General features: G+C 64.6%; 1 protein-coding gene across 1 annotated transcript; it reads left to right on the top strand.

The window, feature by feature from the left end:
* The first annotated feature begins 1,065 nt into the window (after window positions 1-1,065).
* Window positions 1,066-11,983, top strand: MEX3D (mex-3 RNA binding family member D). The gene is made up of 2 exons (XM_086477613.1): window positions 1,066-1,609; window positions 10,719-11,983. Exons 1-2 carry the CDS (start codon window positions 1,066-1,068, stop codon window positions 11,981-11,983), a joined length of 1,809 nt encoding a protein of 602 aa, XP_086333739.1.
* Window positions 11,984-12,327: the final 344 nt, after the last annotated feature.

Below are 12,327 nucleotides of genomic sequence, written 5' to 3'. Positions count from 1 at the left end.
GCGAAGCAGCACCCGGCTCCTCTCCTCTGTTACTTCTTCTCGTGGGAGGTGGCAGAGACGGGACCGCTGGGGCTGGAGGGAGCCGGGCTGCGAACTGCCGCCCTGCTGCCGCCCGAGCCTGCCTCGAGTTGGGCGTCGTTCTGGAGGCGCCTTCGCAAACGAGGGCCGGAGCGTGGCGGTGCGGGAGAAAACACGCGGGGCTGGAGCTGTGGGGGGCAGGAGCAGGGGGGCTGGGGCGCTGCTCGATGGCCGCCGTGGCCGTGTCCCCCCCTCGGAGCACGGACAGTGCCCCCCTGCAGCCCCCTACCCACCTCCCCGGTGCACGATCTGTGCTCCCCCTGTCCTGGAGCCCCCCGGAGCACCGTGCCCACTACCCCCCGGAACCCCCCGTGTGTCGTCGCCCCCCGCTCCGGAGCATCCCTGTCCTTATCCCCCCACCCAGAGCCCCCTGCCCACCGCCGCCGGGGCCCTGTCCATGCCCCCCCCCCCGCCCCCCAGCACTGTCCGTGGCGTGACCCCCCTGGAGCCCGGTCTGTGTTCCCCTCCTCAGAGCTCCCGGTTCGTGTCCTGTCCCGTGTGTCCCGTTCCTCGCCCCACCCCCACCCCGGGCCCCGTGTTGTCGTCGTGTCGTCGTCCCCCCCTCGGAGCCCCCGCCCGCCTCGGGCCTTCCCGGGTCTCAGGCGCGCCGCCCGGTGCCGGCTCCCGCCTGGGCTCCCCCCCCCACCCCGCCCCCCTCTCCCCCGTTAGCCCGGGCGGGGCGGGGCCGGTGAGAGCCGGAGACGCGCGGGCAGCGCGAGCTTCCCGGGGGCGCGGAGCTCGCGCCGTGCTCCCGGGCGGGGCGGGGCCACCTACCCCGGGATGGGAAGCGGGAAGGGGGAGGGTGAGTCGCTCGGCGGGCGCATGCGCATGCGCGCGGCGGGGCGCGGCCCATTGTCGGGGCGGGCTGACGTCGGGGCGGGGCGGGGGCGGGGCGGCGGGGGGCGCGCAGGGAGGCGGCGTGCGGCGGGCACCGCCACCGCCCCGGCCCGCTCCGCTCCCCTCCCGGCCAGCCGCCGCTCCGCCGCCATGCCCGGCTCTATCTACCAGCCCGAGGGCGGACAGCCCGCCCGCGGTCCGCCGCGCTGCCTGGCGCTGCTCAGCCCGCCGCCGCCCCCCGGGCAGGAGCCGCCGCCGGAGCCCGAGCGGGAGGGGCCGCCGCCGCCGGCGCAGGACGAAGCCGCCGCCCTGAGGTTCGCCCTGGACCAGCTCTCGCTGCTGGGGCTGGAGGAGGCGGGCGAGCGCGGGCTGCGGGCGGCGGAGGCGGGCGGCGCGGGGCCGGAGGAGCCGGAGGCGGCGGCGGCGGTGGCGGCGGGAGGAGGCGCGGGGCCGGGCGGCCTGCAGGCGCGGGAGCGCGGCGGCGGCGGCTGCTCCCCGCCGGCCTCCGGTGCCGGTTCCCCCCCGGCCGCCTTCGGGAACTTCGCCCCGCACCTGGCGCCGCCGCCGCCGCCGCCCGCCGCGCTGCTGGCCGAGCCGCTGGGCGCGCTGGGGAGCAGGAAGAAGAGCGTGAACATGACCGAGTGCGTGCCCGTGCCCAGCTCCGAGCACGTCGCCGAGATCGTGGGCCGGCAAGGTAACCCCCCGCCCCGCGGGGTGTAGGGTGGTGGTGGGGGACACACACGACGCGCGGGGACCCCCCCTTTTGTCCGCCCCGCCGCCGCCTCCCGCGGGATGTGCCCGTTCGACCCGGCCCCGCTTATACTGGGGTCACTTTTAGGGGCTTTTGTCTCCGTGACCGGCTGAGCGGAGGCGGAAAGTTAACGGCGACGAATCCCGCGGCCCTAAAACTCCTCCCGCGACCGCGCCTTCGCCCTGGGTCTGGGGAGCGAACGGCTCCGCTTTGTGCCCGTCCCCACCGCGCTGCCGGCAAATATTAATTAAATTATATAGGCCAGCGAAACGGCACGGGTGGGATGAGCACCTTGGGCGCCCGGGAAGTTCCCGGGCTCCACGCGAGTCCGTGGGAGCCGCCAGGACTCGAAGTGGAGGCGAAGGCTTTGATTTTATTGTAGTTGAGCGTCTCTTCCTTCCCTCCCCCCTCCTCCTCCAGCTCGGTATCGCTGACTTGGCGTGCAAATGCTGCTCGATATTTCGGATTTCGTATATAAAAGCTAATGAATCTGCTCGGTTATGAGGTGATGAAGCCCGGGAGGGGCGCGAAGCCCCGCTCGCACTCAGCTGTCACAAAAGGACGCCCGGGCACGCCTCAGCCCCAGCCCTCTCCTGGGTGGGTGTGCCTGGCATGGGCTTTGTCTCGAGGAAATCCATAATAGCCCTGAACCAAAGTTGCACCTTTTTAAAACCAAAAAAAAGACAAGACCCCAGGGAAGAGGATTTCAGAAAAAAAATTGAAAAAAAAAAAAAATAAAAAAAATAAGGGAGCTGCTGCCTGCAGGAATCCCGGCGGCAATGGGCACTTCGGCTCGCGAGGAGCCTGACCTCCGGGGTGTTTTTGCCACGCAGGGCTCTGCCACGCCAGCCTTGCCCTCACTCCCGCGGCTCCCATCCCTCCCTTGGCCGGGGGGCTGCGGGGTGGGGGGCCGAAGGGCATTTTTTTCCTGGGGGGAAGCGGGGAGCTGGGCAGCCTCATTGTTCTCTTTGTTAGCCAGAGCCATGCTGTGATGAGCGCGGTGACATCATGCTCTGCGCTTCCCATTGGCCTGCGCTACCTCCCAGCCGGCCCCGCTTCCTGGCCTCCCAACTTTCCGTACACCCCTCGCCGGTCCCACCGCCCCGGTCTTGGGGTCCCACCGGGTTACCGAGCCCAACCGGGGCAGCCGAGCGGCGTGGCAAAGCCCGCTACGTCACCGGAGGAGAGGAGCGCCCTGCCGCGCCCTGCTCCCGAGGATCCTGCTTCACCGTGGGCCGGAGGGGGGACCTGGATTTGGTGGCCTCACCGGGGGGCTCTGCAGACCCCTGGGGTCCGGCAACTCGAAAGCAAACCTGGAACGGGCTCTGGCCTCCACTGGGAAACATGTTGGCTCTGCGAGGTCAAGGAGGTTGGAGGAACGGCTGCTTTCAGGCCGGCGAGCTGGCGGTTGGCACCCTGTCTCGCAGCACCCGCGGTTGGGGTGTTTTGGCCGCCGTGAGGCCCCAGTGCTGCGCCTCCAGCACCTTGAGGAGTTCAATGTGCACCCGGGTACCTGCCCCAAACCTCGTGCAGAGTTTGGGTGCTCGCTAAGCTCCACGGGCTCATGGGGCTTCTGGAAAAGAGCTGCAAAAGAAATTATTATACCAGTTTGAGGGGAGGGGCACCGTGTCCTGCCAGTGGGCTCAGGGGGGACCTGGGGCCAGCTGCTGCCCCAGCCCATGGGCAGGACCAGCTCTCCACAGGGGTTTTCCCCCCATGTGTCTCCTGCCCCTCTCCTGGTGTCGGCTTTTCTGCAGCTCCCAGCCTGTTCAGGTGCCGTGCTGTGGCCCCATTGTGCTGGGTTTTTGGCATGAAGGGGGGCTCAGCGTTCGGTACCCCCGGTTCTCGCTGGCGGGGGGTGTGGTTGGGCAGCATCCAAGGGGACAGGGCTGTCAGCAGAGTGTCTTCGAGCTCTGGCTGCTCTCCGGTGCCACTGGCAGCTGGTTTAAATCGGGGATGTGCGAGGCCGGTGCAGCCCGAGCAGGGGTGATACCGAGGTCGTCGCCTCTCCGTGTCTCACACCGAGCTCGAAAATGAGCAGAACCCTTCTCGCTCACCTCACCCTCCTGCACCCCTGCTGGCTCCTGGGTCCTTCTGCTCCTCAGGTCTCCCCTCAGTCTTCAGTAGCCCCCTGGCTGCGGGGCTCTGGCTGCGCAGCAGAGTGGAGACAAGCTTTGGGGGTGCTTCGTCGGGCCTGGCATCGTTCTGCTGGTGAGATGTGCTGCTGGTGACCCTGCAGGGCTGGGTCAGACTCCCTCAGACCGTGTCCCCATCACTCTTGTCTTTCCTGTGCTACCCAGCCCGGCTGTGACCTGGTGCTTGTGGTGCCCCCGCACTCGGAACGTAGGAAGGGGATGAAGACCTGGATATCGGGTGCCCTGGAAGGGTCTTGAGTCGGGGTGAGGCTGGGCTGGGTTTCTCTCCCTGTACACCACGTGCTGAGGAGCTCTTGGGGTGCTTTGGCACCGGTCCTGCTGTCCCTAGTGCCCGGCAGCCCCTTGCTGCCATTGGGGTGAGTAAGGATGTGGCTGGAGGGTCCCAGCAGCCGGGGCAGCGCTTTGCCCAGCAGCCCAATGCACAGCCGTCCTGCGCGGGCTGAGGTGGGACAGAGGCTCTCAGACGCCATTTCTCCTTTTTCTTCCATTTTTCTCCTCCAGATCCACTAATTTAACCCTTTCCAGAAGGGAGCAGCAGCAGCTCAGCAGGTAAATCTTGGTTGTGTAAAGCAAATCCGTTTTCTTGTCCGAGCCGGAGAGGCGGTTGCCACGACCCCTCCTTGTCCGGATTGGCATCGGTGATGGTGCGGAGCGGTGTCTGCCAGCCGGGATCTGCGGCTTTTCTCCTCCCTGCCCACACGGCTACCAAGAGGCAGCGTGGCCTGGCAGGATTACGTGGCCGTGCCTTTGCGTGCATGCCTGTTCATGACTCCTGCCGTGGGAGGGACTGTCTCCCAAAAGTGCTGTGGGCACCGATGGCAGCGGTGTGGGCTCATCTTGCTCACCAGCAAAAAGAGCGGTGGCGATAACAAATCACTGGGAAAAGGGAGATGGGGAGCACGGGGTGGGCTGGGCGTTAGAGTTGCCCTGGCCCTTCCGTGTCGGCACCGTGCCGGCGTTGTTCCCTGGTGTGCCAGCTTTGGAGGTGTGCTTCCAGCAGCTTCTGCCCCAACGAGGCCAAGAGGGTGATGGGTGGCTGGTGCAGCCGAGAGCCCTGGGCTCTCCTCTCCCCTCCTACGCCGCGTGCCTCTCGTGGGATGGAGCCAACCACGGCTCCTCTCCCGGTCTCCGCTTCCCCATCTGTGACACGTGGGGACTGTTCGCAGCTTTGCGAAGGATTTGGGAAAGTTGCTGTTTATAGAAGATGCTGGGATGCTCAAAGGGGGGATCCAGGGAAGGATGAAATACGGCAGCTCTCCTCCCTGCCAGAGTGCGGTGGGCGTTTGAGTGCTTGGAGGATGCACAGGGAGACCACAGGCCTCGGTTTCTGGGCCAACCTGAGCATCTGTAAACTTGCAGTGGGTTGCTGGGGCCGCGATGAAGCCTCTCGTGTTTGTGAGCCCCAGGCTGCTGCTCTCTGCTGTCCCCTGCCCATCGTGCCGCGTCCTTTGAGGCTGGCCTGGCTGCCTCCTCCCACCTCTCCGGGTCGTGGCAGAGCCAGAAACTCCTGAAGTCAGTCGCGCAGATTGATCTGATCGCTGAAGTACCTGCCTGCGCATCTTGGCTCTGGCACCGGCTCCCTCCTCTCTGGCCCGAGGCGAGGAGCCCAGCCTCCCTGCCTTGCCTTTCCCAGTGTCTGGAGCAGAAACAAAGGTGTGATGTGCCCGCCTCCCGCAGCGTGGTTGCAAGGATGAATTAATTACTGTTTGCAGAGAGGTGGGAAGAAGCGCTCGGCGAGAGGGGAGGTGAGATGCGATGGAGGTGCAACGTGTTCTCCTCCACGTCTGGCCCCAGTCCTGTGCCATTTCCCTGTAACGAAGGGGACCAGGAGTGCTGTAATGCCGGATCTGGGGTCAGGAGATGCTGCAGAGCTGGGGAAGGGGAAGGGCAACGTCTTTCTGCAGTGGGCAGCATGCTCCAGAGGGCTGGATGCAAGGCATCAGCCGGCTCCTGGGCCGAGAGACTGTGATGAACAGAGTCCTCCTGGTTGACGCCATCAAAGGCTGCTCCAGAAAAGCTCTGTTTGTTCTTTCTTGGGTTTTCCGTAGCTCGGAGCTGGGCGCTGCGAGCGCAAAGCTCCTTGGGCAAATGGAGACGTGGTCTGGCCAAGGGGATCGGCTGGCTTGGTCCTCTTTATGAGGAGGAGGCCACCTTATGTCCAAGCAGGTGCTGGCCAGGCCACGCTGCGGATCAGCGAGTGGATGAGCTGCATCGGGTCTTTTCTCTCTTGCCTGGGTAACAGCAGGAGCGCAGAGGATGGAGAGGCACTTCCCAGCCTGCGCTGGACTGGTTTTCAAGGGCTCTTGTGGTAGTCACAGCCCTGATCTGACTGGGACTCCTGGCAGAGGGCAAAGTCCTCTTTGGTGGTGCCAAGAGAGCAGCCTGAACTTTCCTGCCTCCATTGCCACATCTTCACAGGGAGAATCCTCTGGGATTCTGTTTCTTGTCCGAAACCAGGGATTTCTCAGCCCAAGGTGAGACGGGTCCAGCCAGGGCGCTGTGGGGTGGGGGGCAGCTTTGCAGAGCAGAGAGTGCCAGGAGCTGCGTGGGGTGGGCAGAGAGCGGCTCAGAGCTGGCAACAGCGGGAGGAAGAGAAGGGTGTGGAGGTTGGAGGCGGGAGGGTTTGAGAGGAGCATCCAGCTTGACCCTTCTGTCGGGGCTGTCTGTGCAGGCAGAGCTGGGTGGTGGTGTGAGGGGCTGTGACTCGGTGGGGTTGCATGTGCTTGAGACCCCCCGCCTGCAACGAGGGTGTTTGCTTGCAGCCAAGCGTGGCCCTGGGTTACCGTGACGAGTTTTGGCCCACAGGGACTCGGAGCTCTGCCAAAGAGCTGTAACGTGGTGACTGAGCCACTGCCGGGCTCTGGTGTTGAGAAGGGACCTGTTGGGGCTGCAGCACCCCTGCGTCTGCCTGTCCCTGGTCCCCTCCCCTGGTTTTGGAGGTATTTTCTTTTGGATCTGAAAAGTGCTTTTAAAGCCACCTTGTTTACAAACTTGTAGCGAAGTTTGGTGCCTTGTTTTCCTCCTCTCTCGTCATTAGTGCTGCGCGCCGGCCCTTGGCAAGGTAAAACATGGGAACGCCGACCACAGCTGCTTGGTGGAGGTAAAGCAGTGATCTGGCGATGCCGGGGCGAGGCCATGCCTGCGGCGGGGCTCACCGGCGATGCCGGGCGGCCCCTGGGCCTCTCCGCAGCCCCGGCACGACCTCGCTGCACTGACTTCAGCGGGATGCAGCCACCCGGGATGGCGTTTTCACAGCGTGCTTGGGTGGGGGCTGGTGGAGACTCGTCTGAAAGATCTCATACTGGTGTGGATCGTTCCCCCAGTTGCAGGGTGCTGGTTAAACCGCTTGTCGTGCGGTTCGAGGACGTCTGGCTCTCGAGGGGCTGCGTAGGGTGTCGGCATCTCCCCGAGCGTAGGCAGGAGCAGCGTCGGCTCAGCCACCTCTGCAGAGCGGAGATGTGATGGAGGACAGGGGTCGTACCGCTGTGGGGTTGTGTCTCCTCACCAGTCGCTGGTGGCGCAGACCTGCAGCTCGCTGTGCCCTGTGGGTTGAAATCTTTTGCTGAATCCCAGCACGGGGAGGGCGCCCATCCTCCCTGGTCAGGGCGTTTAGGACTTGCTGCCTGGGAGTCCCCGTGGCCAAGGGGTGGCTTAGGTGGAGTTTGGGAACGGGGGCAGCGGCAGGACAGCTTGGTCCCCAGGTGGGGCCGTGGGGTTGTCCCAGCTCTGCTCCTACCACGTCCCCGATGTGCCCGTCCGGGAGCACTCACCGGTGTGTCACGGTGACAGAGGCGCCAAGTGGTGCCGGCACGTGGCCTCCGGCAAGCGGCTCCCCCGGCCGATGCCTCCTTTTCTGCAAGGTTTCCCCACACAGCTCTGCCAGCGCCCCCGCTGCCCCAGACCTGCTGCCGTCCTCTTTTATGCCAGGATTGGAAAAACCAGCTCCGATCCGTGGGGCATTCGTTTTGCTGTGCCGTGGATGGCCCTGGCACGGCGTGGGCATGGTGGCCCCGGCAGTGTTCGGTAGCCACGGGTCGTGTGTGTTTTTCCTGCCCTGCTTGTTTGAGGAGGGTGGAGCTGGACAAGCCAGGCACCCCTTTAAATTTTAACCCAGGTTTCTGGCTTTGCCCCTAGGAAGGGCTGGCAAGCAGCAGCTGGATAATCTCTTCCTCCATTTTGTGCTGCCGTAGCCTCAGTTCGGTCCCACTGGTGCAGCCGGCGCGGTGGAGCGGGATGAGGCAGAGCCTCGCTGGGCCGTGCCCCCGGCGGGACGTGGCTCCTGAGCAGCTCCTGTTTGCAGCTCCTGGCAGCTGCCGATGCCTTTGGATCCTGAAATTGCCAATTCCTGCTGCGAAGGGCAAATTTTGGACCTTGGGGGTGAGGCTGGTGTCCGTGGGAGGCGTCAGCAGAGGCCCGTGGTGGCTCCCAGCCGCCTTGCCCGCTGCCACCGTGCTCGGCCCAGTTTGCTGAGCAGAGGGAGAGCTTATAGCAGGTACCAGAATAAATCAGGGAGGGAAACAGGGGAGTTGCAGGCACCTTGCTCTGGACAGCCTTGCAGAAGCTGGCACATGCTTAATAAAACTTCACCTTTGATGGTTGCTGGTTCTGCGCTGCCCCAGTGACTGGGCCGTTGCTTTCCCCACCATATGCCCTCAGCCATAAATACACCTTCCAGTTGTTGTCCTAAATTAGGAAAAGCCTGGACAAACCCTTCTCCACCCACATTCCTCCTCCGCTTGTCCCCGCAGCCGCTCAGCAGCCTCCCTGGCTCGGGGGAACGGGTCCCCAGCCCTGCCTCTGCCCAGCTGAGCCTGGCTGGTCGCACAAAGGGTTGAATTTGGGCTTGTCCTGCTGCTCTGGGATGAATCCCTGGGGTGATGCAAGGCAGGAGGAGCACTTGCTTAATTCCAACAAGTGCTTGGAGGTGGCCTTCGAATGCTTTCAGCCTGGTTTGTGTGAAATCCAGGGGGTTTCCCCCCTTAGGAGGGAGTTCTCGGCAGGTTTCCTGCCTTCCCAGCTCCATCTGGCTGCTGATCTGCCTGCTCCCTTCCCAAACTCTCCTCCTGTTGCCATCCTGGGACCTTTGCAGGCAGCAGGTAGGGCATGTGTAGAGCTGCCAGCACCCCAAGGCAGCCTGGAGCTGGGCAGGGGCTGCGCTGGCTGGTGCAAGCAGCTTTTGAAGTCGAAAGTGTCCAGAGAGGCCGGTGCCATCACCCATCAGCTCCCTGAAGGTAGCTATTAGGGGGGTTAGTGCTGCCAAAAAGCCTGACTGTGACGCCCAGGACAGCTGCTGCTCACTTATTTTGACAGGTTTTGGGGTTTTTTTTACTTGTTATCTGCGATGCTTAATGCCCCGGTAAATGCACCACACTCAGGTCTCCGTGAATAGCAGGTTGATTTGCCTGAACTTCCTGCGCCAGCCCCGGCTGAGTCCCTTCAACCTTCCAGGGCTTCTCCCTTCTCCAGCCTTGGAGCTGAAAGAGCAGCCCTGCCCTTCCTCAGGGAGCGTCTGGGAAGAGGAGGAGGAGGAGGAGGAGTGCCCCGAGCGAGCCGTTTGCGGAGGAGCCAGCCAGGCGCTTGCGGCTGCCTTGGCCGTGTCTGCGAGAGTCGAGCTCTCCCCGCCAGCGCGCGGCTCTTTGGCGATGCGGAGCTGCAGCAGCAGCGTTTGCCGTGGCCGGGGACAGTCTCGGGGCTCTGAGCGGGCAACTTGCATCCCTGCGGGCTCCCGGCTTCGCTTTGGGCGCCCTGCAGAGCTCAGGGCTTGCGTTGGAGGTGGGAGACGGGTGGTCACTTGCCCCTCATGTGCCGGGAGTGGAGGGTGGCCAGTTGGGCTGAGCTCCCGGTGCGCCTGGCTCATGTGAATTTAATTAAGCGCGTGCACTGGAGCGCAGGCAGAGCGGATGCAATTAGCAGGGCCGGGGTTGCAGGGAGCGGTGCTGCGCTTGCGGCCGCAGGCGGCTCCTCGGCGAGAGCAGCAGCCGCCGGTCCCGCAGGAGAGCGGGAGCTTTGCGCCGGACAAGTGCTGCGGGGACCCGCAGCCGCGAAGCCCAGCTCGCCCACGGGAGGAAAGGGGCAGGGATTTGCCCTCGGGGTTGTGCGAGGCGAAGGCAGAGCTGGCAGCAAAGCCCCGGTCTCCTGCCTCCCAGCCTGGGCTCTGCCTGCTGAATCATGTTCCTCGTGCGGGGGAAGCAGGTCTTTCCAGAACGGGGAGAGCCGGTGCCCCGGGAGCACCCCTGCCTCCCAGCCTGCGAGGGTGCAGCCCTCCTGCCCTGGGCTTTCCTCCCATAGGGCAGGCAGAGGGAAGCGGGGGGTCCCTCTGCCACTTGTCCCTTTGGGGCCTTTGCTGCTGTCATTGGGGTGCGGCTGGGGCTGTGTTGGTTTAGCTGCAGGAGCCAAACAAGCCTTTTCCTTCCCTTCCATCTTTGGTATCTTCTTTTTTTTTTTTTTTCCTTGCACCTTCTTAAACACCTTTTGGGTAACCCCAGCTTCCCAGCCCCTCATCAGCCCAGAAAGTGCCGCCGTGGCTGCCTGCCCCGGCCCCTCTCTGCCCACACCTTGTCCCAGCCCTCGGGAGCCGGGCTGTGGGCTGCGTCCCGCGGGTCCTCGATCCCCACTGCAGCTCAGAGGAGGTGGTGGCAGAGAGTCAGGCCAGTGCCAGGAGCCTGGTGTGTCTCGCAGCCCCCCCCCAGCACCAAGCCGTGAGCCCCTGGCTGCCTTTGAGGCAGGAGGGACCCCTCTCTCCAAGGGTGTCTGTGCTGCTGCAGGTGCAGAACCAAAGGGACCTGCTGGTTCCTGCTGCTCCTGCATCTCCCCATCCTGGGTGGGCAGAGCGTCCCTGCGAGGTCTCAGCTTTGATGTGTTTTTCTTTTTTTCCTCCCCTTCTCCTTGCCCTGCAGGCTGCAAAATCAAAGCCCTACGCGCCAAGACCAACACGTACATCAAGACGCCGGTCAGGGGCGAGGAGCCCGTTTTCATCGTGACTGGGAGGAAGGAGGACGTGGAGATGGCGAAAAGGGAGATCCTCTCAGCCGCCGAGCACTTCTCCATGATCCGGGCGACACGCAACAAAGTGAACGGGCTGACGGGAGCGATGCAGGGGCCTCCCAACCTGCCGGGACAGACCACCATCCAGGTGAGGGTCCCGTACCGTGTGGTGGGGCTGGTGGTGGGACCCAAGGGAGCCACCATCAAGCGGATCCAGCAGCAGACGCACACCTACATCGTGACGCCCAGCCGGGACAAGGAGCCCGTCTTCGAGGTGACGGGCATGCCCGAGAACGTGGACCGGGCTCGGGAGGAGATCGAGGCGCACATCACCATGCGGACAGGCTCCTTCATCGACGTCAATGCCGACAACGACTTCCACTCCAACGGCACCGACGTCTGCCTCGACCTGCAGGGCAGCACGGCCAGCCTGTGGGCCAAGGCCCCCCACCCCACCCGCCGCCCCTCGGCCGCCCTCCGCAACGACAGCCTCAGCTCCCTGGGCAGCGCCTCCACCGAGTCCTACTACAGCGCGCGGGTGGCCGACGCCAGCCCCACCAGCCCCTACAGCACCAGCAGCGGCTTCACCTTCAGCGAGCCCCCGGCCCCGCTGGGCTCCGAGGAGTGCGACTTCGGCTTCGACTTCTTGGCCCTCGACCTCACGACGCCCACCACCATCTGGTCGCCCTTCGAGCGCTCGGGCAACCCCTTGCAAGCCTTCAGCAGCTGCTCCTCCATCAACGGCTCGCAGAGACGCAACAGCGGCACGGCCACGCCGCGCCACTCGCCCACCCTCCCCGAGAGCGGCGGCGTGGCCCTGGACCACCCCTTAGCGCGCCGCATCCAGAGCGACCCCGTCAGCACCTTGTCCTGGCTGCCCACTCAAGGCTCGCTGTCCTCCTTCTCCAACAGCACCGGCTACTCCTCCTCCTCCTCCCTGCCCGGCAGCATCTCCGCCGCCTCGGGCTCGCCCACCGACTCCAGCAGCTCCGACGGGCACCGCAAGAGCTCCCGCGAGTGCATGGTGTGTTTCGAGAGCGAGGTGATCGCTGCCTTGGTGCCCTGCGGCCACAACCTCTTCTGCATGGAGTGTGCCATGCGCATCTGCGGCAAAGCCGAGCCCGAGTGTCCCGCTTGCCACACTCCCGCCACGCAAGCCATCCACATCTTCTCCTAGCCGGGTCCGGCTCGCTGGGGCGGCCAGCCCTCCCCTCCACCCCCACACAGCTTTTTAAGGACTTTAAACTGTTTAAAATCAACCTTTTATTTAATAACGGATCCGATGGGCGCACGGGGTAGGGGGGGGAGGAGAAGCTGCTGCTTTCTGGCTGGCGAGGCGGAGAGGGCAGGACGGCGGGGCGGGAGGGTGGCCGAAATCCAGGGGGTCGGGAGGGGTGGGGAAGAAGGGGCCGACGAAGAAGACAACGCGAGGAAGAAGGGTGTGAAACTGCAGAGAGGAGGCAACTCCGATGTTTACAGAATAGCTTTAACTCTTCACCCGGCTGTGGCGGCTGGGAGGAG

Source organism: Leptosomus discolor, chromosome 24 (assembly GCF_034619465.1).
Source record: "Leptosomus discolor isolate bLepDis1 chromosome 24, bLepDis1.hap2, whole genome shotgun sequence".
In the NCBI taxonomy this organism is placed as follows: Eukaryota; Metazoa; Chordata; class Aves; order Leptosomiformes; family Leptosomidae; genus Leptosomus; species Leptosomus discolor.
Note: the sequence above shows the minus strand (reverse complement) of the source record. Positions and strands in the feature narration are given on the sequence as shown.

Coding starts and splice junctions, on each gene's coding strand:
- MEX3D (XM_086477613.1), top strand. CDS start 1,066: ATGCCCGGCTCTATCTACCAGCCCGAGGGCGGACAGCCCGCCCGCGGT. Junction 1,610..10,718: donor CGAGATCGTGGGCCGGCAAG/GTAACCCCCCGC, acceptor CTTGCCCTGCAG/GCTGCAAAATCAAAGCCCTA.